General features: G+C 34.8%; 1 protein-coding gene across 10 annotated transcripts in view; it reads left to right on the top strand.

The window, feature by feature from the left end:
* CCDC178 (coiled-coil domain containing 178) overlaps positions 1-26,828 on the top strand; it is a 468,894-nt gene that overhangs the window by 184,533 nt on the left and 257,533 nt on the right. For all 10 annotated transcript variants that reach the window (XM_042910989.1, XM_042910988.1, XM_042910990.1 and 7 more), the window contains exon 18: positions 2,506-2,665. In XM_042910989.1, coding sequence (XP_042766923.1) covers positions 2,506-2,665 — 160 coding nt within the window. The remainder of the gene's footprint in view (positions 1-2,505; positions 2,666-26,828) is intronic.

The following is a 26,828-nucleotide window of genomic DNA, read 5'->3' as shown; positions in this document are numbered from 1 at the left end:
AGCTGGTGAATTTCCTTTCTTCAGAATTCTTACCATTTCAGTCCTAACATTTTCGTCTGTTCTGTGGCTAGATTATATTGCCCTTGGGACAAGATTGGTCACCATGTCCCAGTGAATCAGTTCCCTCTCTAAACTTGACAAAAGTCTGCCTTCTCACAGGAAAAGGAGAAAAAGAATAGCTGAAGCTGTGACATTATTGACAGATCTATTAATTAACAATAATGATGGATAATGTCAAGTAATATTTAAAGTTACCATTAATTGACCTCTCAACGTACCAGATACTCTGTGGGCAGTCTGTGTTCTTTATCTGATCCAGTTCTCACAACAAATCTTTAAATTATATAATAGCATTCTTAAAAGAATACTGAGGAAACAAGCTGAGGGAAATTAGTTGACTGCCGTAACATTGTACAGCTAATTAGTGGTAGAACCAGCTCTGGTTTAGGTCCATCTTATTCCAAAGTGGTGCTCTTAAGGCTGTGCACATTGACTCCCTAAACTAGGATTGGAAAGGAAGATTATTGCAGATAAACTGTATTAGCAATAGTCTACTGGTACTTTCAGTAGGTGACTGTATCAAGCTAATCATTCTTTATTGAGAACTTACAGTGTGCCTAGTGCCAGACACCGAGAAGGACAAAGAAATGACAAATGAGAAAGAGAACCTTCAAGTATCTAAAGATAATTTTAGCAACACAAGCTTGCATGTGCAAAACTATTAAAATATGGTGATAAGAATAATAACAAAGCTATCCTTGGCTCTAATTTTTACACCTGTTTCTTAATTAGAATGTGAAAGGATTTAAACCAGACCCATAGGACCTCAGAGTTTATTCCTTTTATCACTGGGAGAAAGGAAACACTATTTTCATGCATAGATATACATATAATCATATAGCCTATGTAATGTATGCATTTGTGTATGTGCCTATATGTGTATGTGTATATATATGTATATATATATACACATATATATGTATATATACATATATATACATACTTATACATAGGTACATACATATATACATGTATGTACATACATGTATATATGTATGTATATACACATATACATACATATGTATGTGTGTATATACATGTATGTATACATGTATATATGTATATATGTATGTATATATATGTATATATGTATATATGTATATATATGTATATATATATGTATATGTATATTTATAATTAACTAAATGCTCTGTTGAATATGATCCAGTCTCAAAATACTTAGTGTAGGGAACAAAGTATATGTGGTCAATATATAGTGATATTTGCTGGGAGCAACTGTGGGAGTATTTTGGTTCTGGTCATACTAGCTCTTTCCTGTGTGAATTTCCCCAGTATTCTATGTTCTATAATGTCAAGGGTTGTTGTTGTATTAAATGAGGTATTATATTCAAAGCACTTTAACATTTCAGTCCCTCAAAAACTTTAGTCCTGCTGCTATTTTAGCTAACTGTGCAGAGGATTCAGTTTTCTATACCAGCAGAGATAAAAACAACTGTGGGTAACGTAAGACTGTGTGGAGCTTTTGCAGCTGCTTATTCTGTATTCTGCGTTACTGATCAACTCTGGCAATTATTTCTAAAGCATATTTGTTTTGCAGTATTGTATTAACCACTTTTTGATGTTTTTTCTACTTATATTTTTCCTTATTTAAAGAAAAATCACTTAATCTCTGTGTTAGTATATACTTAGTTGCAAAGGACAAAATGCACACACACACACACACACACACACACACACACACACACACACAGAACACATTCTCACAACAGCTTAAACTAAACAATAGGGAAATGTGTCATATTATAGAACAGGGGCTCTTAGGCAGGGTCAGCTGCAGCGTTGGTGATCCAGGAGATCAACACTAGGTACTCAGTTTTTTCTCTCTCCTCTATGCCCATTGTCTTCAGGTTTGAAAACATGACTCACTCACATTTAGTGGATGGGAGCCTTTTGTACGTGGAATTAGGTCCTTGCCTTTTGTCTTATTAGGCTATATTAATAGCCTTCATTCCTGAATAATTATTATATATATGTATATATAATTATTATATATATATAGTATATATATTGTATATTTTATATATATTATATATTATATATATATTATATATATTATATATATATAATTATATTAATAGCCTTCATTCCTGAATAATCAGCCACATGCTAGTCTAATCTAATTATACTTAATCTAATTAGAATGTATTTTTGGGGTTATGTGCTGCATGGAGGAGGGGTTCTTTTGGAGAGGCATGCTGGGTAGGCAACCAAGAAAATCCACTAAATTTCTCTAGAGATTTTCTCCCAACTGGATCGTTTAGAAGTAGCTCTATGGAGATAGGCCTATGGAAAAGATTAGGGAACTTTCCAAAGCCCTTCAGTTCTAAGACTTTTAAATACTGGCTCTTTAAAACTGTATCACAAATGTATTTCAGAAAATAAAATATGAATTGGTCAGTGGCAAATACAATTCTTTCTTCATAGGAACCACTATATAACTATAAAATATAAAAAGGAATATGCACAAGCTGTGTTTGATCAGCTCGTAAGTGAGAAAAAAACCTGTGAAGAGAGACTCTATGAAGAAGAACAGAGATACAGAACACTCATTACCATGAGGCAAAAAACTCTGGCAGATATTAAAGTGAGTATTATTTTTGGACTGTCTTAAAATGAAGGAAATGTAGTGATAGTTAAACTAGCAGCTAGTTTGAGGCACTCGTTTTTCATATTGAAGTGGTAATGATGTTCAAATTTTAAAAATGAATCTGTTAGTGTAATCAATGTAATTTCTTATTTTTTCTTCTAAGTAATTATAATATATTCATATACCATATTGTGCTTTTTAATGCATTTTATGTGCACTCTCATTGTGTCATTGTACAAATCTTCCTTGACTTGCGAGTAGGTTATATTCTGATAAACTCATCGTGAGTTGAAAATATTGTTGTCAAAAATGCATTTAATATACCTAACCTCCCAACATCATAACTTAGCCTAGCCTACCTGAAATGTGCTCAGAACCCTTACATTAGCCTACAGTTGGACAGAATCATCTAACACAAAGCCTATTTTATAGTAAAGTGTTGGATATCTCATGTAATTTATTGAATACGGTACTGACAGTGAAAAACAGAATGGTTGTGTGGGGAAAGACTGACTGCTAAGTGTATCAGTTGTTTACTCTCAGGATCACATGGCTGACTGGGGGCTGGGGTTTGCTGTCCCTGCCCAATATCACGAGACAGTATCCTACCCCAAATCACTAGCCTGGGAAACAATCAAAATTCAAAATTCTCAGTATGGTTTTTACTGAATGCATATTGCTTTTGCACCAATGTAAAATTAAAAAAATTATAAGTGGAACCATTGTAAGTCAGGGACCTTCTATACTTCACTTTATTTTGAAGTCTACTGGTATAAAAGTACAATTTATATTTATTCTAGAGCCATTATTATGCCTTTAATGGGAGATGTGGGGATAGTTACATTTTATTTCTGAATGAACACACTTTGATTGTTTACCAACCACTTTTTTGAAAAAGGAGAATATTTCATGCTCTTTTCCTTTAGAAAAGTTTTCCATAGATTTTAATTGCCCTGTAAACTTGGAAACAGAAATCATATGATACATATTTTTGGATCTGAAGTTTAAGTTTTCTAAAGCTATTCATACTAAATTTTTTATATAGAATATGAGTAAATGGTACACATTTAATTAAGGGATTCCTCTCCTATTTTATATTTTGGATTAGTTTCTGATACATTTAATTATAATAATGAATGCCATGACTTTTTCAATATATTTATAAACATGGCTTATTTTTAAGAGGCCAAATGGTAAATTACTTCTGAAAAATCATTCTACTGCATCTTATTACAACTATTTCTGCAAAACTTTTAAAGATATGTTTAATATCATAATATACTTTTTAAAGCTATTTTTGGTCCTGCTATTAATATATCCAATTATTATATATATCCATATGCTCAATTACTTTTTACACTTCAAAGAAATTATCTAAACCATTTTTAAAAATTAGAGCAAATATACATTAAGCAGGTATGTCAGTGAATGCACATACCATCTTTCATGTTATTTCTGTGATCCTCCCTGTAGAAAAGTATTAATAAAAGAACAATACAGGGCACCTGAGTGGCTCAGTCAGTTGAGCATCCGACTTCAGCTCAGGTCATGATCTCGCGGTTTGTGGGTTCAAGCCCGGCATCAAGCTCTGTGCTGACAGCGTGGAGCCTGCTTGGGATTCTGGGTTTCCCTTTCTCTCTGCCCCTCCCCTGCTTGTACTCTGTCTCTCTCTTTTAAAAATAAAAACATTTTAAAAACAAATAAAAAATAAAAGGACAATAGAGGTGCCTGGGTGGCTCAGTCGGTTGAGTGACCAACTCTTGTTTGCGGCTCAGGTCAGGATCTCACTGTTCGTGGGATTGAGACCCATGTCAGGCTCTGTGCTGGCAGCACGGAGCCTGCTTGGGATACTTTCTCTCTCTGCCCCTCCCTCTCCCCCACTCACTCTTTCTCTCTCTGAAAATAAATAAGTAAGCTTAAAAAAAGAATAATAGTTTTATTAACAATAGTGTTAAGTAATATTCTTCCATTTTAAATAATGACTTTTACATAGAAAAAGGGTATTTTAGGGGGAGGGGGCCTAATAATATGAAAATAATTGGTGCCATCTAGTGGCAATAAATGATGCCTCCTTTTGGAGAAGTTCCTGAAACATTGATGGCTAAATCTCAAGATTTGTGATGTATGAATGGACTGGGGAGGCTTAGATGTAAATGCACCCCTCAAAAAGAGAAGGCTTAAGTTATTTACTGATTTAAGCATCAGTCTCCACCTCATATTTTATCACAGCAGTAGAATTAGCTGTTTGAATTCAACCACATTTTCCAATCGTCCTAGTGCTGAGAACACAGTGGGATCTCAATAATCATTTATTGACTGGCATTTCAGCACTTTAATGGAACAATAATAATTAGTGAAATGGCAAAATATGGTCAGCAGGAGAGAGACAAAGAAAAAATCCTGTATAACTAGCCTCTCAGAAATTGAGATTTGTATTTTTTTTCATCCAAAATCTTGTCTCTGCCTTCGCATTCCGAAATGCACCTACCTCCACCCACTTGTCACATCACCTGGCATTGTGTTTTGTTCTTAGCACCAATCTTTCTCTGACCTTGTTTTGTTCATTCATTTTTGTTTGTTTGTTGTCTGCCTGCATCTTGCAATACTAATGTATTGTCAGTGAGATTTTCTGCCACATTCTTCTCTGTATCCTATAAGCTCAGAATTATGCCTGGCACAAGGGAGGCACTCAATGAATACTCATTGAATGACTGAATGAATAAATGGATGAACATATGCTTTTTTGGTAATTTTGCTGTCCACATGCATGATAATGCCTGAAAGCAGGAGCATTTCAGGGACATTTTCCATACTGCGCCAGCCTGATACTTTAGTTGAATACTCATGCTGCATGCAAGAGCTGATTTCTCCCTTTCTTTCTCTTTCTCTTTCTCATTCTCTCTCTTTCTCCTTGATAATTCATGAGACATTTGCCATCTAGTCTTTCCTTGTAGGTGAAATGGTTAAATTCTCTATTGCTTTCTAGCAATTAAGGATTCTGATAAATATCTGAATAATACTTCTTAAATAATCTTAAATTTATATGAAATTGCCTCTTATCAACTCTCGGATAGTTCTTTGTTATGCATGTGCCATATGTGATCAGAAGCATAGAGTTTGAACATGCCTAGTTTAGAAATTGATATATCTTACATTAGTGGCACTATGATTCTGATCAGTTATTGGCATTAAATAGTGGAAAGAATGTGATTCTTCACAGAAAACTATTCTCATCCCTATTTAGAAATTGGATGAAGTAAAAATTTGTAAACATGTATGTAATATGAAGCATTCCTAAAAAGAAACAAGTTTTATTAGGCATCATTATAAATACGGTATTGCTAATCTGGGGTGTCCCCTCTGGGCAAAAGAATTGATCACAATTATGGATCATCTGAAGAAATCATTTAATAAAAGCATATAAAATCCACAGTAGAATTAACTGGGGATGTAAGAAAACATGCCATAGAATTAGAACTACAAACAGACAATAAAATGGTTTAAGAAAAAAATTATATACAAACTTCAGATAGAATACAATGTGGTTCTGGAGTTAAATTCAACTTTTTTTGGTTTATATAGTTCCATATCAGATATAGTTAAATGAAAGATATTTTAATGTTAAATGGAGTTTTAACTGCCTATAGTTTGCAAATACAATTAAGATGAAAATGTCACTATACCATACCCATCAAAGTACTATAGCTCTCGGTACTGATCTTCCTTTTTGTTACTAGAAAGATCCAAACAAATCTGGAGTTTCAGGTTATTTTAATCCTTAATTTTAATTTTAATCTATTATTAGCCGTCCTCAGAAGTCCCACTGCTTTTCTATGTCAGTGCCTTTCTCTAGTGATTTTTCTATAATCTTGCTCTCCTTTCTATAATTTAGGGTTTGATATGAGAAGGGTATAATGGTCTATATTGGATCATTGGCAGAGAGACCAGTTTCCAAATTGAATTCTGTAAGACACAATCCCCTAACACTTTGTAGAGTTTATCAGTTTTTATTTCGCCTCATATTTTTTACTCTCAGGAAATATTTACAGCAGTCCCATATTTGGCTATTAAATCACTTCTTGACCCTTTCATGTGGAAAATTCTTAGCTTAATACAGAGGCAGTGATTCATTGCCTCATTAGACAGCCAGGTACAGAAATAGTACAAATAAGAAGCAAATTTAATCTCTGAGATAATTTTAAAGATTACTACAGTTTAAAAAATTATTCTCCTAGTTTCCACTCATCACTTCTTCATTCACACAACTAGTTTATGAGTACTGTGTTCAGGGCATTCAGTGTTGGGTGACTACAACCCTAGCCTCAATTTTAAAGATTCAATCAGCAGAAAGAGGGAAGATGTAAAAAACAAACTTGAATATAGTAACAACATTCAAATTACAAACAATAAATTGTGTCCCTGGCCCACTGACCTGATACATTAGGTATGATTAAAATAAAATAAAAACAAATTACATATTCTGTGGTCTTAATAGTGGGAAATGAATGTGTGAAAAACCTGGAAACATTTAGAAGAACTGACCAATGGACCTCATAAGCAAGAATAATTTGCCTTAATGTTAATTTTCTTGCTACCAAAAGATTTTAAATTAACATGAAAGTTTTAAAAGTTGGAAACATGGTTTGCATAATTAATATTTTTAATAATTCTGGTAGGATTCAGCATCAGTCACATGTAATCATATTAATTAGGTTCATCATATTGCTTTTTTAAAGCTGCTTGTTCAAATCCATGCTCTCTTGAGGTATGAACATTTTAATTTGAGGACTGGTAGCAAAAGAGTACTAATTTTATACTGGGGAACACTTCAAGTGTTCAAGCACAGACCCAGTGCGACAATGATCGTAGGTACTTAGAAATCAGGAGAGAATAACACTATAATGTAAAGGAAAGACGTAGCATGGGTATAAGTAACTCCCAAATATAAATTTAATGTGTTTTGAATGTTTGCTCAGAGCATGATCCATTAAACAAGGCAGAAGCCTCTCTTCTTTTTGCATCTCTCCAACATCATGTTACATTTGCAGATATGTCCCAGAATTTCTACTAACAGTTCGTTAAAGGACTATACATGAAGTTTGAATAGGCTTTTTTCTCCCCAACTACCTAGAGGCATCTATTAAAATCACTTGGCCATAATCCACCTCAGTTTTTCTATGCATTGTTTTTTTCTTTACATGGTTGTGATAATACTCTGTGAACACGCGTTGGATGTTATGATTTTTCCAAGTAACATTAATTTCCTGGTGGGGCTGCCACTTTTGAAATACCTTTCCCCCACTGCAGAGTAATAGCATAAATATATGTTTTTCCCTTTTGATCAATTAAAGTAATTATAGTATGAGTTTCCAAATATCCGATTACATACTTAAGTATACCTAATTGGTTATGCTTTATTAAAACTGTAATTCATTACTGGATTCAATTTGCAGCCATTTAATGCTGAACATCTAATTGGTCTATAGTTCTGTTTTGTACTCTGTTCAAGATATTAATGTCAGAGATTTAGTAGAGTTGTTCGAATGAAATAAGAAGGTTTTCTCTTCTTTCTATGTTAAATAGCATAACACATTTCAGTTCCTTAAAATTTTGAGGAATTTTACTATGATACTATCAAGATATGTGAAGAGTTAGAGATTTTACTTCACTTGCAAACTAACAAGTTAGCCTGCCATAGTTTCACAAATGATGCAGAAGGCATGAAACTTCTAGGTGAGAAGCAAAGATTTTATTACTTGCTACACAGCAGCAGTGTGAGCTTCATGTTTAAATAGGTTCACCTTGGCTCCAAGTCTCATGGGATAATGGGAAAGTGGTCCAGGTGGATGCTGCATACACAAGGAATCTTTATCACAGCTGATGAACTTGGAATGTAGGAAAGCCCCAGTTTTATAAGGGAGCTTCTAACAAACGTGTCCAGCCTTTGCCCCAGAGGAAGGCATTCCATTTGCCATGCAGACAATCTTGAAAAGGCGGTTCTGGATAAAAACTGTCAGAAGAAGTACATAAATAAACATGATGGTGAGTGCCCCCCAGTACATATTATCTGAGCTTAACTCTTTTCTGGAGAAAAACATTTTAAAATTTATTCAGTCCATTTTTTTGCTTTTTGCATGATTAATGTTTTCTAATTCTTGAGCCAATATTTGAAAGTTATATTTTTCTAGAAAAAAATCATTTTAATGAGGTTTTCAAATTTATTAAGTTGTATGAAATATGTATTTTTTCATTTCTTCTGCTTCTGTAGTTATGTTCTTTTCTCATGCATTAGGCTTTTCTTTTTTTTTCTTTTCCTTGATTGACCTTGTTAAATTTTTGCCTTATGATTGTTTTCCCACCCAAATTCTGATTTATTCATGATGATTAATTATTTTTGTTCTCCAAATCATTAATTTTAGCTTTTTTCTTTGTTACTCTTTTTGATTGATTTTTGTAATTTTGTTTCTTTTTTTTTTCTAGCAAGTTGAATTGAATACTTTAGTGTTTTCTTTCTCACTTGCAGTGAAGAACAAACTTGAAAAATGATCAAGTATTTCCTGAATGCAATTATGGCAATTTTAATATATTGTGCTCCTTGACATTGGTCTTGGCAATTATTTTTTTGCATGTGAACACCAAAAGCACAGAAAACAAATGCAAAAATAAGCTAGGACTACATCAAACCGATAAGCTTCTCCACAGCAAAAGAAATAATACATAAATTGAAAAGACAGCCTACTAAATATGAGAAAATATTTGTAAACTATATCTCTGATATGGAATTAATATCCAAAACACATAAGTAACTCATATAACTCAGTGGCAACAAACAAACAAAATAATAAATAAAGAAAAAACAGAAGTAATACAATTAAAAATGGGCAAAGGACCTGAGTAGACATCTTCCCAAAGAAGTATATAGATGGTCAACAGATAAATGAAAATGTGCTCAACATCACTAAACATCAGGGAAATGCAAGTTAAAACCACAGTGAGATGTCATCTCTTGCCTGTTAGGATGTCATTTATAAAAATTACGAGAGATAGCAAGTATTGGTAAGGAGGTGGAGAGAAGGGAACCCTATATATTATTAGTGGAAATGTGGAAATTATTGGAAATTAGTGGAAATTATTAGTGGTGCAGCCATTATGGAAAACATTGTGGAGATTGTTTTAAAAATTAAAAATACGAATCCATTAATTCAGCAATGTCATTTCTAAGTAAATATCTGAAGGAAACAGTATCTAAAAGAGATAGCTGCACTGTCATGTTTATTGAAGCATTATTCATAATAATCAACATATGGAAACAATCTGAGTGTCTGTCAATGGATGAACAGATAAAAACACGTTGTATTTATGTATCAGTGATCTAGATAGATAGATATAATGGTAACCATTCCATAGATAGTGCAATATTTTTCAGTCATGAGAAAGAATGAAATCCTGCCATTCGCAATAAGATAGATAAATCTAGGAGATATTATGCTAAGTGAAATAAGCCAGACAGAGAAATAAGCCAGCCAGATATGATCTCACTTGTTTGTGGAATCTTAAAAAAGTTGAACACGGAGAATAGAATGGTGGTTATCTGGGGTCAGGGTGGGGGTAAAATGGGGGAGATGCTGGTCAAAGGCTACAAGCCTTATAAGATGAATAAATTTTGGAGATCTAATGTATTGAATGGTAACTAGAGGTAATAGTACTGAATTACATACTTGAAATCAGCTAAGAGAGTAGATCTTAAGCATTCTTACCATATATACACACAAAAAGGTAATTACATGAGATGATGGTTGTTTTAATCAACCTGATGATGGTAATCATTTCACTATGTATGCATATATCAGATCATCATATTGCTCATTTTAAATATATACAGGTTTATTTATCAATTAAACATTAACAGAGCTAGGGAAAAATAAAATTCTGTTAAAAGCTTTTGTTTAATCTGCATGGGACCATCAGACAAGATCACTGCAACTTTTGCTTCACAGATTATTTATGAGAAAATAAATGAAATGTTTAGTTCAATGTGAATTAATTTGTGGATTTTGCTTTATATATTTTCTAGATTATGTTATTCAGTGCATAGAGACTCACAATTATTAAATGACCATTTTGTTACTTTTTAATGTAATGATATCTTTCTCTTATGTATCGCTATGCAGTTAATATTCTCAACACCTCTTTTTGTTAGACCAACTTAATTTTGCATTTTATTATTAAGTATTTGGACTTATGTTTTAGATGTTCATTTGTAATATTTATAGAGCAATATTTAGGATAATTTTGCTTTTCAATCCATTCTGCTTTAGTAATTTAATTTATATGATAGTTTTATTGGTTCTTGCTTCTGCCATCTTGCTTAATGTTTTCTGTGGTGATACTACCTTTCTCCTTTTGTCATTATTACTTTTTTGGCATATTGACTGTTGTGGTTTGATTTTATTGCTTTTAATAATATAAAATGGAAACATTCTACTTTTAATTATATCACTGTTTCAAAATTCCATCTAAATGTGCTCATAGATTAGTAATGCAGATAAACAGGGAAAAAGCTAAGAATGTAGGTCCGGGGATATATCATGAAGACCGACTTGAAAAGTTTACACTTAATTTGTAAAGCAGTAGGAGGCATGGGGAATTTTCCAGGAATACAGTGTGCTCAGAGATAGGCTATAGCAAGATCAATTAAACAGCATTATATAAGATGAACTGAAGTGAAATGAAAACATAAGTTACAGATATAAATTGTAAGAAAATACTTTTGCAATTGAAGAGAAGTAATGAAACACTGATGGAGCAGGAATGAGGATTATAGACTTCACAGAGACTGATGTCAAATTGCATATGATACACACAAAAAAAGAACAGAATATATAGAGGGTGGGATGATACTGGTTGACTAGAAAAAAAATATGGTGGCATTTATATAAAAAGAACTGTTGATGACTGGCTTTGCTGAGAAGTAATCTGTCTTGGACGTGGTAGAGACTATGTAAGTGGAAGCATGTATACCTAATCACCATGTGGGACAGAGTTTGAGAGAAAGAGTAGAATTGGATTGAGTAGAAGATCAGTGAATCAGCTACTGTATTAATCATTGAAGCCATGGGAAGCTCATGCAAGCTTTGAAGAAAAGTGTTGGAGAATATCTGAGAGCAGAACGTGGGCATGCAAGTTGTTAAATGATTATCTCTCAGCATTTTTATATTCTGCTTGGTGACCACTGGGGCTAGGGCTCTTCAGACTACATTTTTCCTTTGTTACATGCCTCTTAATTAGGTTCTGCCAGTATGGGGCACTAGAGGGAGATTAAAAGGTTGAAGGAGGAAGAAATGTGTTCTTTTCCAGCCTGCTTCCTGAGGGCTTTCTGTCATCTTGCACATCCTGTCAGCTTTATCCTAGAAATGCATATTCACCTGAAATTAGTAGTTCATGTCCATAGATGGCTATGCCTGAATACAACTTGGCTGTTAGGAAAGCATCAGTGACAGAAAGAGTAGTATCAGATTGGTAAAGGCAGAAGATTAAATGTAATAATAGTGAACGGAGCAAGAGCATTGAAAGAAATTGGAAAAGGCAATTTTAGAATACTCTTTCAAGAGCTTTGGTAATAAAATAATTTGTATATTTCTATTTATTTTTTTGCAAATTGCAAGGCCCAGGTATATTTTCTAGCAAAGGGGAAAGAGAGAAGATTGAGGGAGAGTTGTATTATATGTTGTATTATGCAGTTTTACTCAAATATTTGGTTCCCATTCCAACTGCGGATGCTTTTGAGGGAGAGAACGATATTTCACTCAAATGAGTACTTCCAGAGTCCATCAGATGTCTAGGACATAATAAGTGCTCAACATTTGTTTAGTTGAAATACAGATGAAGTGACGTGGCTCCTAAAAGGGTAAGTATAAAGAGTGAGATTTATATTTCAGTTTACTTTGACAAGGATAAAGAAAACTGTTACCTCCTTCTTTCTTTTTCTTTTCTTTTCTTTTTTCTTTTCTTTTCTTTTCTTTTCTTTTCTTTTTTCTTTTCTTTTCTTTTCCTCTCCTTTTCTCTTTTCCTTTCTCTTTTCTTTTCTTTTCTTTTCTTTTCTTTCAAAGTTACATATATATCAAGTGTCAGAATCTGGGTGAGATTCTGAGCATCTTGAATGAAAGGTAACACTTGTTCCCAATTAATTTCACTGACCAATGGTGAAGAAACAGGTCCAAGTTAAAATTAGGTACAGCAACTTCTTTTCTTGAATTAAGCACAGAATTCTTTAGAACCCAGAAAGAAGCGCTTGAAGGAAATCTTAAGACAGCTTGCAAAAGTGATAATAACAGAACTAAGTCTTGGACGGTGGTAACAAATTAGTCAAAGAAAGAATACTTCAAGTAGTAAAAACAATTGGAAAAAAAGACAGACAGGTATCAAAAAATAACCATGCATTTAGGGAATGGCGTGTATTTTACTATGCTTGAAGGTCAGATGAAGACCATACTGGTATGAGCCACATAACCAAAGTTGTGAATGTCACACTGGAGTTTAGGTTTTAGGTCATGAATAATTTTCAAAAGAATAACAAAGCTACCATAGCAGCTGAGGAAAATTCCACTAAAATTAGCAGAGATTTCCATTGGTCTGCTGTCCTGCTGGTCTACCTTGGTGCGGTGCTAATGGACCAAAGTTGGATTCAGATATTATTCCTGTCAGCAGTTAGAGTTGAGAAGGACTTAAGGTGCTTATGAAACTGGGCTCAGAAGACTGTGCTGTCAAAGAGCCTTGTCTTTTTACCCCAGTGTGATGAAGTGAATGTTTCTTTTTGTATTCCGTGATGTATAGCAAGGTTGGAAATAATTGATTACATATAATAAACTGGAGAGGAACAAGTGATTTTGGATGCAGTGATAGCAACTAAGAATTTAGTCGTGAAATGATAAGGCTCTAGTAAGATGGAAGGATGAATTCCCGATAATTGTTTCTTTTTTTTAAGTTTTTATTTCGATTCCAGTTAGCTAACATACAGTGTAATATCTGGTGTACATTGTAGTGATTCAACACTTCCATACATCACCCAATGCTCATCACAAGTGCACTCTTTAATGCCCGTCACCTCTTTAACTCATCTCCCACCACCTCCCCTCTGGCCACCATCAGTTTGTTCTCTATAGTTAAGAGTGAGTTTCTTGGTTTCTCTCTCTCTGTTTCTTTGCTTATTTGTTTTGTTTCTTAAATTCCTCATATGAGTAAAAACATATGGTATCTGTCTTTCTCTGATGGACTTTCTTCACTTAGAATAATACTCTCTAGCTCTGTCCATGTCACTGCAAATGGCAGGAATTCATTTTTTTATATGGCTGAGTAACATTCTATTTTATAATATTTTTATAATCTAATTATAAAATCTCATTCTATTTTATAATCCTCAGATATAGGATTAGGGTTCAGTTTAGAGCCAGAAGAAGAGTTAGGGTTAGGTTTAGGGCCAGGGCAAGGGTATATGCTTATTATCCTGCAGTTCAGAGACCTCTCCAGAGAGAGAAGTTTATGGTTATGGTTATGGTTAGGGGTTAGTGGTTATAGGTTAGGGGTTAGGGTTTCAGTTAGGATTAGGTTTAGAGCTAGGGTTAGGAATTTCAGATGATTTTTTGAGTTAATATAGGCAGAACTTAATGACTATTTGGCTAGATGGTGAGAAAAATAATTTAAATATGTATCAAGTTCTGACTCTGACAACAGAATGGTGATTTCAGCATCCAAAAATATGGACTGAGGAATGGTTTGGAAACTAGATCAGTCAAATTTGAGATATAGGAGCTACATGGAATCCAGTGTCAGTGAATGTAAGAATCTGGAACTAAAGGAACAAGAGTTTGAACAAAGATATAGTTGTATAAGCTATAAGCATGTACATTGCATCAGAAGCTTCAGGAAATATTTAGTAATCCTAAGAATATTGAGAAGAAAGATGAAGACACACTCCTGGTTGGATAATTATGACATGGAAAAAGTAGCAAGAATAGAAGAAGCAAGGGCAGAGGCTATAGTCAGAAAGAGAGGTATAAGAGTTTATATCTGTGGTGCCATTCTAGATGATAACAAAGTCAGAAGGGTGTCCATGGGTATGAATTGTTAATGGGACGTAGAATTGAAGTTAACTAGATTTGAGTAAGTCCATAAACTCTAAGATTAAAGTGTTGGATAAGTTATCCAGATAGATATTGAAGTAAAACAGAATGAGGATGGAACATAGGAAAGACAGGAAGAGAAGATTGAGTCCCACAGGCCGAAGTTCTTTCCCTAGTGTGAGAAAATGACTAGAAAATCATTAAATGACAGTGCAAAAGGGTGAAGGAAGGTTTATATTCTTAAGGGCATAAGATTATATTCTGTATGACAAATGATTATGTTCTTTTATAAAAATTTTTTTTTAACATTTATTTATTTTTGAGAGACAGAGAACGAGCAGGGAAGGAACAGAGAGAGAGGGAGACACAGATTCTGAAGCAGGCTCCAGGCTCTGAGCTGTCAGCACAGAGACCAACACGGGGCTCGAACCCACAAACCATGAGATCATGACCTGAACCAAAGTCAGTTGCTTAACCGACTGAGCCACCCAGGTGCCCCCAAATGATTATGTTCTTTAATCAGTATAAAACTCAAAGAGTATTTTTACATGAGCATGGAGAAATAATGGTTTGAAAGCAATAATGGAGACCTAGGATTATGCTAGTTTCAACTAGACCCTGTAATATGTAAGGCCTTGTGAAATTAATATTCTTTAATTCAGTCCCAGGTTTAGTTAATGCAAACAGTTTTATTCAGTGTTGTGTAATGAGAATGAAATGCAATCTGAACTTGTTTACCAATGAGTAGCACTTCCAGAGTTCACTTTGGAAATGTTTAAGCTGGGATAATGGTTAGGTGCAATTAATAAGTGTATATTGAGTGCCTATTACATAAAATACGCTAGTCTAGATGCTGAGGATTACTGGAATAAAGGATAGTCTTCAACTCTGAGAAGTTTACTATACAGAGGAAGGAATCATAGCTTTATTTTAACAGGTTTTGATGATTAGAGACAGAATCAAAGGAACAGAGAGAGACTGTTAAAATACAACCTGTAAATATTGTCACCTTTCCTGTACCTACCAAAATGTTTTCAAAGAGAGAAAGTGAATTGCCAAGACCACTAAGACTTGATATGGTATTGCTTCACCTATAGCATCAATAAGGCATCAACAAGAATACATTATATCTTATAAATTATTATAAATACAATTGTATATTAGTGCCTATAATCAAGAATATTTGTGAAAGTGTCACTTATAAAATGACTAAGCAATGCTGAATAGCATAACACATAATTAGTTTTATTTTGGTTGTACATATAATTAAAAGAGCCTCCAATTTCCCTGTCCATTTTCTTTTAAATTGTATGAATTTTACTTCAGTTGTTACCTTCAGGAAGGTCACCTCACCTTGCTTTCAGAAAAAAAAGAAGAATTCAATGTTGCATAAATTAGGTATCTACAGGGTTGTGATATTCATAAGAATAGATCTTAGCCTAAAGTACTGCACCACAGCCTGGAAATTTTTTTCAGTTACTAAGAGTTTCTCATCTGTCTATGTTTCTCTGAGTTTTTCAGGAGAGATAAAGATGATAGAGAGAGACAGAGAGAGAGAGAGAGAGACAGGAAGATAGAGGATGTGGGACGAGGGAGTGGGGAAGAAAGAGAATGAGACTAGCTATCACTCTGTCTTTAATGAGTTATTAGTAGCTTTCTGTGTTAAGTATCAACACCATGAACTCTCTCTTAAATTTAGGTGGTGTTCTGACAAATATCACAGACGTGAGTTGCACAGTGTCCTGTGGGGAGCATTGTTAACATTACCCAAATAGCCCTCCCACTGTCTGATTTATTTGCTTTTAGAAAACGTGTGTACCTGACCTCCTGAGGGAGCTGCATATCTCAAATTTGGGTGCCATGATAATAATAACAGTTTGAGAGAAAATGAAATAGGCTATAAAGAGAAAGGAAATGGAATAGATAAACTAGTGTACAGTGTCATGTTCATTTTCAGTACCATATAAAATAATGAAAATGTTTTTCAATAACCTTTGTTGATTTTTATAATGTGAAACACCCTTTATGGAAAAAGACAATGAACAAAATAAAAAAAAATTAGTAAAAGTATTTTTAGCTTTTGGCTCAAATTTATGTATTCTTTTCCATAAATTTAGATTAGAGTTGAATTCAGAAATAGAACAGCTTTAAGTTAAATGTGTTAATTTCCAACTTTGGCAACTGTTAAGTTGCTCTTTCAGGGTTCAAGTACAAGCATTATCTCATTGACGGAGCAGTCCAGTGTGATAGGCAACAAAGGTGTGCTTTGTTTTGTTTTTTAGTTTTACAATTACATTTGGGGAACTTAAATATAGAGACATTAAACAAGACTTTCTCATGATCACCTAGCTTTAAGGAGTTTAAAATGGTTACCCTAGTTTCTAGTACCCTTCCTCCCAAATACACGGAAAGCCCTCAGTAAACAGTAAAGCAGTAGGATATCATTACTATTTATCACTAGTGCTGGGTAGCCTTACACTGGTCATTGTTCTTTGGGTACCAGGATCAAACAAGTAAAGTTAAAGTTCAATTGTGCTTTCAATAACTTGAATAACAGTGTCTTTCTGAAGTCAAAAGGTAGTCAGAATGCAAGCAAGATATGAAGGCTTTCTCTAAATAAGGTTTATGTTCACCAGGAACTTTTGCCTCAGGCATTCAGAACATAAGTATCTCCTAATTTTAGCTCTTTCCTGTTACAACATCATAACCACTATTTGTGTGATGGGAGACAGGCAACTTGTGTATGTTGGGGAGGGGATATTGTTAGAAGTGATGAGATAAAAGAATATAGCACCGTAATTTGCGCCCTTAATTTAAAGACATTTGTGTGCTCAACTTTTGACATTTTGGCATGTGGTGACACTGTACCTATAATACCCAGGAGTTTAAAACAAAACAAAACTGTATAGTTAGAGGGCACAGTCCTCATAGATTGCCCTCACTTCAGACACCATCCATAAGTTTGGGGGCCCACGGGACTGCCTTCACCTCAGACCTGCTGTCTACAAATTTGGGGGTCCCCCAACCTCCCTCAGGTTCAGAAATTTTGTAGAAAGCTCACAGAACTCAGAAAGCACTTGCCTCCATCTATTTGTGGTGCTATAACAAAATACCATACACTAAGTAGCTTATGAATAACAGAAATTTACTTCTCACAGTTCTAGAAGATGAAGGTGCTAACATGGTTGGGTGAGGGAGGGCCCTCTTCTAAGCCCCAGACTTCTTTTCTCTTTACATGTATCTTATATCTTTACTAGGGTTTTCCTAGGATCCTTTCTTAATAAGGGCACTAGTCCCCATCATGAGGGTTCCACTTTCATGACTTAAGCAAATCTAATGACTTAACCATCTACTGATACCACTTTTGAATGTTAGGGTGTGAACTACCAGTATATGGATATTTATCTCACTATAATTTTTGCCCTGACCATGAAATTTTAGTGTATATTTTAACCTATTTTTAGCCTCTATTTTAGCCTAAATTTAATTTTATTTACTCCTATCTCATCTTATTCTTGAAATAGTTCAGAAATGTAGGTGCTGAGGCATATATATCCAATAAATATTTGAAAGCTAGAAATTTAAAACTTTAACTCCCTATGTATATGAAAACTCTTCAATGAATACCTATTAAAAATCCAGTGATCAAATGAATGAAGTTTCCAAATAATACTAGGAAGGATAATGTATCAAATATTATCTTTATATGATTCAGTCCACTTACAGAATCTAGAGAAAAGACTTACATTGCCTTCTCTGAGCCCAATTCTTGTAGTGCAGAACAGAGACAACAATTCATTCTTATAATATCTGATAGTGTATTCAAAGTGGAAAGTATCATCAGTGACTTCTTATAAAACATACAGGACAGTTTTTAGGACAAAATATCCTAAACAAACATTTTAAATAAACATTTTTTGAACCTCGAATATGAACTAACACTATGTAACTTAGATATAGATCCTGATTCCAATGAACTCACCATACAATGGGGAAGCCAGACACAAAAATATATAATAACAATATAACATGGTAAATCTTTAATAAGTATATGCACAGAGTAGTGTTATGAGAGCCTCCAACCTAACTTGGGGAGGCCAGTGAAAGAAGGAATTTAAGATGTAACGCATGATTCCTTAGAGATATATAAGAAATAGCCAAGCTTAATGAGTAGATCATAAACAAAAGAATGGTAAATTAATTTGTAAGTTTGAGAGTGACATGCTTGAGATAATCATGTCTGAGATGGCTGAATATTAAGCCTTAAAGGATTGAAATATTTTGGACATGAAAAGTAAATTGCTGCATGAGGGGCAAAGTGCGTTTGAGTAGAAGGACTGAGTATTGCTGAACTATTGGGATATCATTGAAAGTAAATGAAAGACATGACCAAGAGTAAGTGAAAAGGATCTAAAGTAAAAGGAAAGAGACACTGAGGTTACAGCTGATGTTTGAGAACAAGTATTTACAAGGGACACCAATCTGCAGGTGTGAAAGATATCCTCTGTACCCAGTTTCTCCAGGATGAAAGTATGAAAGGAAATTTTGTAGTATTTTTTTCAGTTCTAGAATGTTTTCGTAGGGAGCCAGCTTTGCTTACTCTTGTATCACATGTCTACCTCAGAAATGCATAAGCTCTCAAGTTTGGATCACATTTAGAATTATAAGCTTTCGTCATTGACTGATTTTGTGTTAAATAATTGTACTTAGAGAAAATAATCATCGAAAATATTTACCCAGGAAACAAAATCAGAAAAAGAAAATTCTGAAATTATATATATTTGTTGTTATATAAGAGTTTTTGATCATACACAGACTTCATTTCTCAAATTTTGCCTAGCTGCAAAGGAATTCAGTCTGTATCAATCAGGATTTAATTAGAGAAGCAGAGCCTTTAATGAGTAGTGTGAGAATAAGGGTTATTCAACCTAACACATAAGTGGGAAAAGCTTGGAATTCAAGATCTAGAAAGGGGAGTTGGAAGATTAGAGAGTCACTAACCAGTCTTGCAAAGTACTAGAATAGTGGAAAAGTCCACACTTCCCTGGAATTGTAAGAATTCAGGCAAATCCAGCTATAAAAGGGAGTCCATGGAGAGGTTTATGGGAAGCTGCTGCTTCTGAGTATCAGCTACTTTTGTAGGTCTACAGCCAAGTGTCTGTTGGTTGGTCTAGGGCCAGCAGTCAGGAATATGGTCAGGGTGGACAGCAGAAGGGAATTAGCGTACTTATCCACTGTATCCACTGGGCAAGTTTGCATCTGTCTGTCACCATATGTGACCATGGTGATGATCCAAGATTATGGCCAATGCTTCATTTATGCCCTCCAAGTCCCATACAAATGTTACATATCTTCCTCTTTGGCCAACTCAAAAGTGGAACCAAATGGAGAAAGGGTTTCTGGGAGATATAGTTCCCAACTTAAGCAAGTTAGTAATAACATAATCCAGTATAGTCTGTCCCTTGTAAGCTTGATAATTGATATACATACATACTTTTTGAAAGTATAGTTAAAATACTGTATTGCATACTTGAAATTGGATAAGAGAGTAGATCCTAAGTGTTTCACTCCCCCACCCTCCACACACATACATACAAAATGCTAACAGTGAAGTGATAGCTGTATTAATTAACTTGATTGTGGTAATCATTTCACAGTGTGTATGTATATTGAATTGTCACATTGTACACCTTAAAAACACCATGTCATGTAACTTAAATATATACATCTTTTATTTGTCAGTAATACATCAATAAAGCAAGAAAAAGTATATTTAACTTACAGATAAAGTCAGTTACAGAAATGGTTTAAGATGGCAACATAGGAACATCCTGAGTTCACCTCTTTCCATGGAGACAACAAAGCTACACCTACATGTGGAAAATTCCCTCTGGAAAAAAAAACAAAAACAAAAACAAAAGCCTGAAAACTACATGAATAAGCTCCTGCAAAACAGAGAATGAAAGGGCCACGTTGAAACAAGTAGAAGAGGCAGAGACATGGTCTCTACCATTTCCCCATTCCCCATTCCACATCCAGTGTGGTGACCTGACTCACAGTCAGGAGGGATCTCACAGATACCTAACTTCTACCTGAGGAGCAAGGACACCCCACACATCAGACACCCCAACCCTTAGGACCTGCCTTGGAGAGACAAGCCCCCAAATGCCTGGCTTTGAAAAACAACAGGGTGTATGCCTGTGAAAGCTATAGGGCTATAGAGAGAGAGATTCTACTCTTAAAGGGTTTGCACATAGACTCATTCACTCACTCCAGGATCTAGTACAGAAGCAACCATCTGAAAAGAGTCTGGATTGTAAGTGAAGGAGATTCATTTGCTATCCTTGCAGCATCTCCTGTAAGAGCAGGAGCCTATTGAAACTATCTCTGGAATTAGAGACACTAGTGGGCACCATTTTTGGCATATTTCTTATACCCTGCCTTTTACCCTAATAGCAGTATTTTTTTTTTTTTAATTTACTTTTCCTCCAACCTACTAACATTAGTGGATGCCCCCTACCCTGTGTACCACTTCTCAGGACTCTACTAAGCCAGCAGGGTGAGTGTTCTGCCTCCACATGCTTCTCCACTGTGAGCACACCAGAGCTGGCCAGAGTGCACAGCTCACACAAGATGCCTCTGGCTTTGGTGGCCAAGGGAGATTATGTTACAGGGACCCTGTGGGTCTGAAACAATTGGAGAGAGAGTTCTTTCCAGGCTCCCACCTCCAGGCCACTGCACAGACAAGGGACTGAAACATACCCCCAGTCTTCCTATGAAAAAGGTCCATCTACTTTACCTGGAGTTTCAACCTGAGGGACAGGCTTCAGGCTACCACACATTCAGAAGCTATGAAAGTGCTCTCAGAGAATGTAGGCCAGGACTCTTACTTGGCCTTGCCACAGCTCATTGGTACATCCTAGAAAGGAGCTCATATACCCATCTGGAGCCCTGAATGTTGCAACTGTCAGTAATGGAACACTTCCAGATCACTTGGTCTTAGAAGCCAGCAGGGTCCATGGTCTTTGTGGTCCCACAAGACTGTATATATTTGCATAGCTTAAAAGCTGCTACCTGAGGGTATAGTTTTCAGTCACCCTGAAACTAGGTGTTGACTGAGATCCCTCCCTCTGGAATACTCCTAGGTCTTGGCACACCCTCTACAACTAGGACCTACCAAGAAAAAAATAAGACTGCTCGGACAACCACAAAGTTTTGAGAGAGGACCAAGAACTAGGACAGTGTTAAATGATGAGGTCTATCTCCTATTCAAAGCCACTCATGCAAAACTAGGAGAGGTAGGTGTTTTGCCAAATATGTAGAAACAAATACAGAGACTGGAAAAAAATGAGAGAGGAATTGTTGTAAGTGAAAGAACCCCAGAAAAAAAAATCTTAATGAAATGGATATAAGTAATTTACCTGATAAAGAGCTCAAAGTCATGGACATAAAGATGCTCACCAAACTCAGGAGAAGCATAGAGGGTAGAGACCTTTAAAACTAATAGATAGCAAATATGAGAAAGTACCAAACAGAAATCCCAGAACTGAAGAATATAATAATCGAACTGTGAAATACACTAAAAGGGTTCAATAGCACATTAGAGAAACTGAAGAAAGGATCCATAAACCCCAAGACAGGGCAGGAGAACTCACCCACAAAGTTCAGCAAAAAGAAAAAAAAGGAATTAAAAGTCAAGATAGCCCAAGGCCAATTAGACAACATTAAGCAGAATAACATTCACATTATAGGGGTCCCTGACAGAGAACAAGAGAGAGGGGCAGAAAGCTTATTTGAAGAAGTAATGGCTAAAAACTTCCCTCATCTGGCATTGGAAATAGACATTCAGATCCAGGAAGCCATCAGAGTTCTAAACAAGAAGAACTCAGAGAGACCCGTGCCAAGACACATTAAAATTAAAATGTTAAAGTTAAGAATTAAAAAAAAAGAATCTTAAAAGCAACAAGAGAAAAACAACTTATTATATACAGGAGGACCCCTGTAAGGTAATCAGCAGTTTTCTCAGTAGAAATTTTACAGGCCAGAAGGCAAGGCATGATGTATTTGAAGTGCTGAAAGAAAAAAAAAAATCCAATCAAGAATACTCTACCTGCCAAGGTTATCATTCACAGTTGAAGGAGAGATAAAGAGTTTTACAAATGAAAGTTAAAGCAGTTCATCAACACTAACTAAATTGACCTTGCAAGAAATGTAAAAGGACTTCTTTTGCTGAAAATAAAGGGTACTAATTAGTATTAAAACAAAATGTGAAAGTAAAAATCTTCACTAGTAAAGGTAAATATGTAGTATAAGTAATGGTTAATCACTTATGAAGCTAATATGAAGGCTAAAGATAAAATTAGTAAAAAGTAACCATAACTGCAATAATTAGTTAAAGGACACACAGAAAGATAAAAAAGATAAAATATTAGGGTGGGGAGTGAAAATGTAGAGTTTTAGAATGCATTTGAATTTAATCTGCTAGGACCTTAAAATATTGGCCTCATGGTAACCACAAAACAAAAACCCATAGCAGATATGCAAAAGATAATGAGAAATAAATCTAAGCATAACACTATAGAATGTCATCAAGCTAGCAGAGAGGATTACAAAATAGAAAAACAATGAACAAAATGGCAATAAGTACATACCTATCAATAATTACTTCAAATATAATGATCTAAATTCTCCAGTCAAAAGACTTAGAGTGACTGAATGCATTAAAAAAACAAAACAAAACAAAAACCCTGATATGTGCTGCTTCCAAGAAATTTACTTCAGATGTATAGACACACACAGACTGAAAGTGAAGGGATGGAAAAAGATTTTTCATAAAAATGGAAACCAAAATAAAGTATGGATATCTATACTGATATTAGACAAAATAGATTCTAAAACAAAGACTTTATTAAAAGACAAGATAAGCATTACATAGTGATAAAGGGGTCAGTCTAGCAAGAAGAGAGCACATTTATAAATATTTATGCACCCAACCTAGCAGCACCTAAGTACATAAAGCAAACACCATCAGACCTAAAGGGAGAAATTGACAGCAATACAATAATAGGGGACTTAGAAACCTCACATAAATCAATGGATATATCATCCAGACAGAAAATTAGTAAGGAAACTTTAGCCTTAAATAACACATTAGATTAGGTGGACTTAATAGATACACACAGGACATCTTGTCCCAAAGCAGCAGGATAGACATTTGTCTTAAGTGCATATACAACATTCTCTAGGATAGACCATATGTTAGGCCACAAAATAAGCCTCAATAAATTTAAGAAGATTGAATTGAATTGAATTGAATTGAATTGAATTGAATTGAATTGATTTTTAACACAATGGTATGAAAGTAGAAATTACAAGAAAAAAATTGGAAAAATTACAACAATGTGGAAATACACATGCCACTGAAAAACCAATGGACCAGCAAATAAATTAAAAAGTACCTGAGACAAATAAAAATTCAGCAAACCAATATCTGTAAGATGTAGCAAAAGCACCCAAAAGAGGCAAGGTCTTAGTGATACAGGCCTACCTTAGGAAACAAAAATCTCAAATAAACAATCTAACTTTGCACCTAAAGGAAATAGAAAAAGAACAAAGCAAGCAAAAAATTAGTAGAAGTAAGGAAATAATAAAGAACAGAGTGGAAATAAATGAAATGGAGACTGAAAAGGCAATAGAAAAGGTCAGTGAAACTAAAGGTTTTTCTTTGAAAAGATTAACAAATTGACAAACCTTTAGCTAGACTCAAGAAAAAAGAGAGGGGCAAATAAAATAAAGAATGAAAAAGGAGAAATTGCAACTGACACCACAGAAGTACAAAGGATTGTAAAAGGTTGCTACCAACAATTATGTAACAACAAACTCAACAACTTAAGAAGAAATAGATAAATTCCTAGACATAAACAATCTTAGAAGACTGAATCATGAAAAAATGAAAAATCTAAATAGACTAGTAAGGAGATTGAATCCGTAATCAAAATCTCTGAACAAATAAAAGTCCAGAACCAGTGGTTTCCAGCAAACATTAAAAAAAGCTCTAGTACCTCTTCTCAAACTCTTCCAAAAAACTGAAAGGAGGGAAAGCTTCCAAAGTCATTTTAAGAAGACCTCTGTGGTGCCTGGGTGGTTCAGTCAGGTAAGCATCTGACTTTGGCTCGGGTCATGATCTCAAGGTTTGTGAGTTTGAGCCCCACGCGTCGGGCTCTGTGCTGACAGATCAGAGCCTGGAGCCTGTTTCCAATTCTGTGTCTCCTTCCCTCTCTGCCCCTCCCTTACTTGCACTCTGTTTCTCTTTCTCTCTCAAAAGTAAATAAACATTTAAAAAATTAAAAAAAAAAGAATACTGTATTACTCAGGTACCAAAACCATGGAAAAAAAGAAATTACAGGCTAATATCCCTGATAAACATGCAAAATTCATAAGCAAAATATTAGCAGATTGACAGTCTGGGGAAAACCAGACAGCCATATGCAAAAGATTGAAATTGGACCACTATCTTACACCATTCACAAAAATTAACTCAAAATGGATTGAAGACTTGAATGTAAGACCAGAATCCATAACACTTCTACAAGAAAACATAGGTGATAAGCTCCTTGACATTGGTCTTAGCAGCATCTTTTTTTGACTCCAGAGCAAAGGCAACTAGAGCAAAAATGGAATTTTATCAAACTAAAAAGCTTCTGCATAGTGAAGGAAGCCATCAACAAAAAATAAAAAGAACACCTACTGAACAGGAGAAGATATTTGCAAATCATATATCCAGTAAGGGGTTAATATACAAAATATATAAATAACTCATAAAACTCCGTAGCAAAAATACCAAACAATCCAATAAAAAATGGTCAGAGGACATGAATAAACATTTTTCCAAAGAAGACATACAGATGGACTGGGCACCTGGGTGGATCAGTGATTGAGCATCTGACTCTTATTTTTGGCTCAGTTGGTGAGATCCAGCCCCATGTTGGGGTTTGTGCTGAGAGCACATAGCCTGCTTGGGATTCTCTCTCTCTCCAAGAAATAAATAAACAAACTTAAAAAAAAAGTCATACACATGGCTAACAGACACATAAAAAGATGTTCAAGATCACTAATCATCAGGGAAATACAAATCAAAACCACAATGAGATACCACTTCACACCTGTGAAGACAGCTATTATCAAAAAGACAAAAAATAACAAGTGTTGGTAAGGATGTGGGGAAAGGAATCCTTGTGCACTTTTGGTGGGAATATAAATTGGTCTGTTCACTATGGAAAACAGTCTGGAAATTCCTGAAAAAAATAATAATAGAGGAGCACATGGGTGGCTTAATTGGTTCAGTGTATGACTCTCGATTTTGGCTCAGGTCATGATCTCATGGTTCATGAGTTCGAGCCCCACATTGTGCTCTGCTCTGACAGAATGGAGTCCTCTTGGGATTCTGTCTCCCTCTCTCTCTGCTCCTCCCCACCTCAAAACGAACAGATAAACATTTGAAATAATAATAATAATAATAATAATAATAATAATAATAGAATACCATATATGACCCAGCAATTCCACTTCTAGGTATTTATTCAGAGTAAACGAAAACACTAATTTGAAATGATAAATGTATGCACTGCTGTCATCATTGCAACATTACTTGTAGTAGCCAAGATATGGAAACAACCTAAATGTCTATCAATGGATGAATGGATAAAGAAGACATGTTATCTTGCTATTTGCAACAGCATGGATGGACTTTGAGTGTTATGATAAGTGAAATAAGTCAGGGAAAGACCTATCATATTATTGTACTTATATCTGGAATCTAAAAAAAAAAAATAATGAACAGAACTCATAGATACCGAGAACAGATTGGAGGTTGTCAGAGGGGAAGGATGTTGCGGGGTGGGCAAAGTGGGTAAAGGGAGTCAAGAGGTACAAACTTTCAAATCTAGAGTAGTCATGGGGATGTAGTGTTCAGCATGGATACTATAGTCAATAATGTACTGCAAATTTTAAAGTTGCTAAAAAAGTAAATCTTAAACGTTCTC

The sequence above is a fragment of the Panthera leo genome, chromosome D3 (assembly GCF_018350215.1).
Source record: "Panthera leo isolate Ple1 chromosome D3, P.leo_Ple1_pat1.1, whole genome shotgun sequence".
Taxonomy (NCBI): Eukaryota; Metazoa; Chordata; class Mammalia; order Carnivora; family Felidae; genus Panthera; species Panthera leo.
Note: the sequence above shows the minus strand (reverse complement) of the source record. Positions and strands in the feature narration are given on the sequence as shown.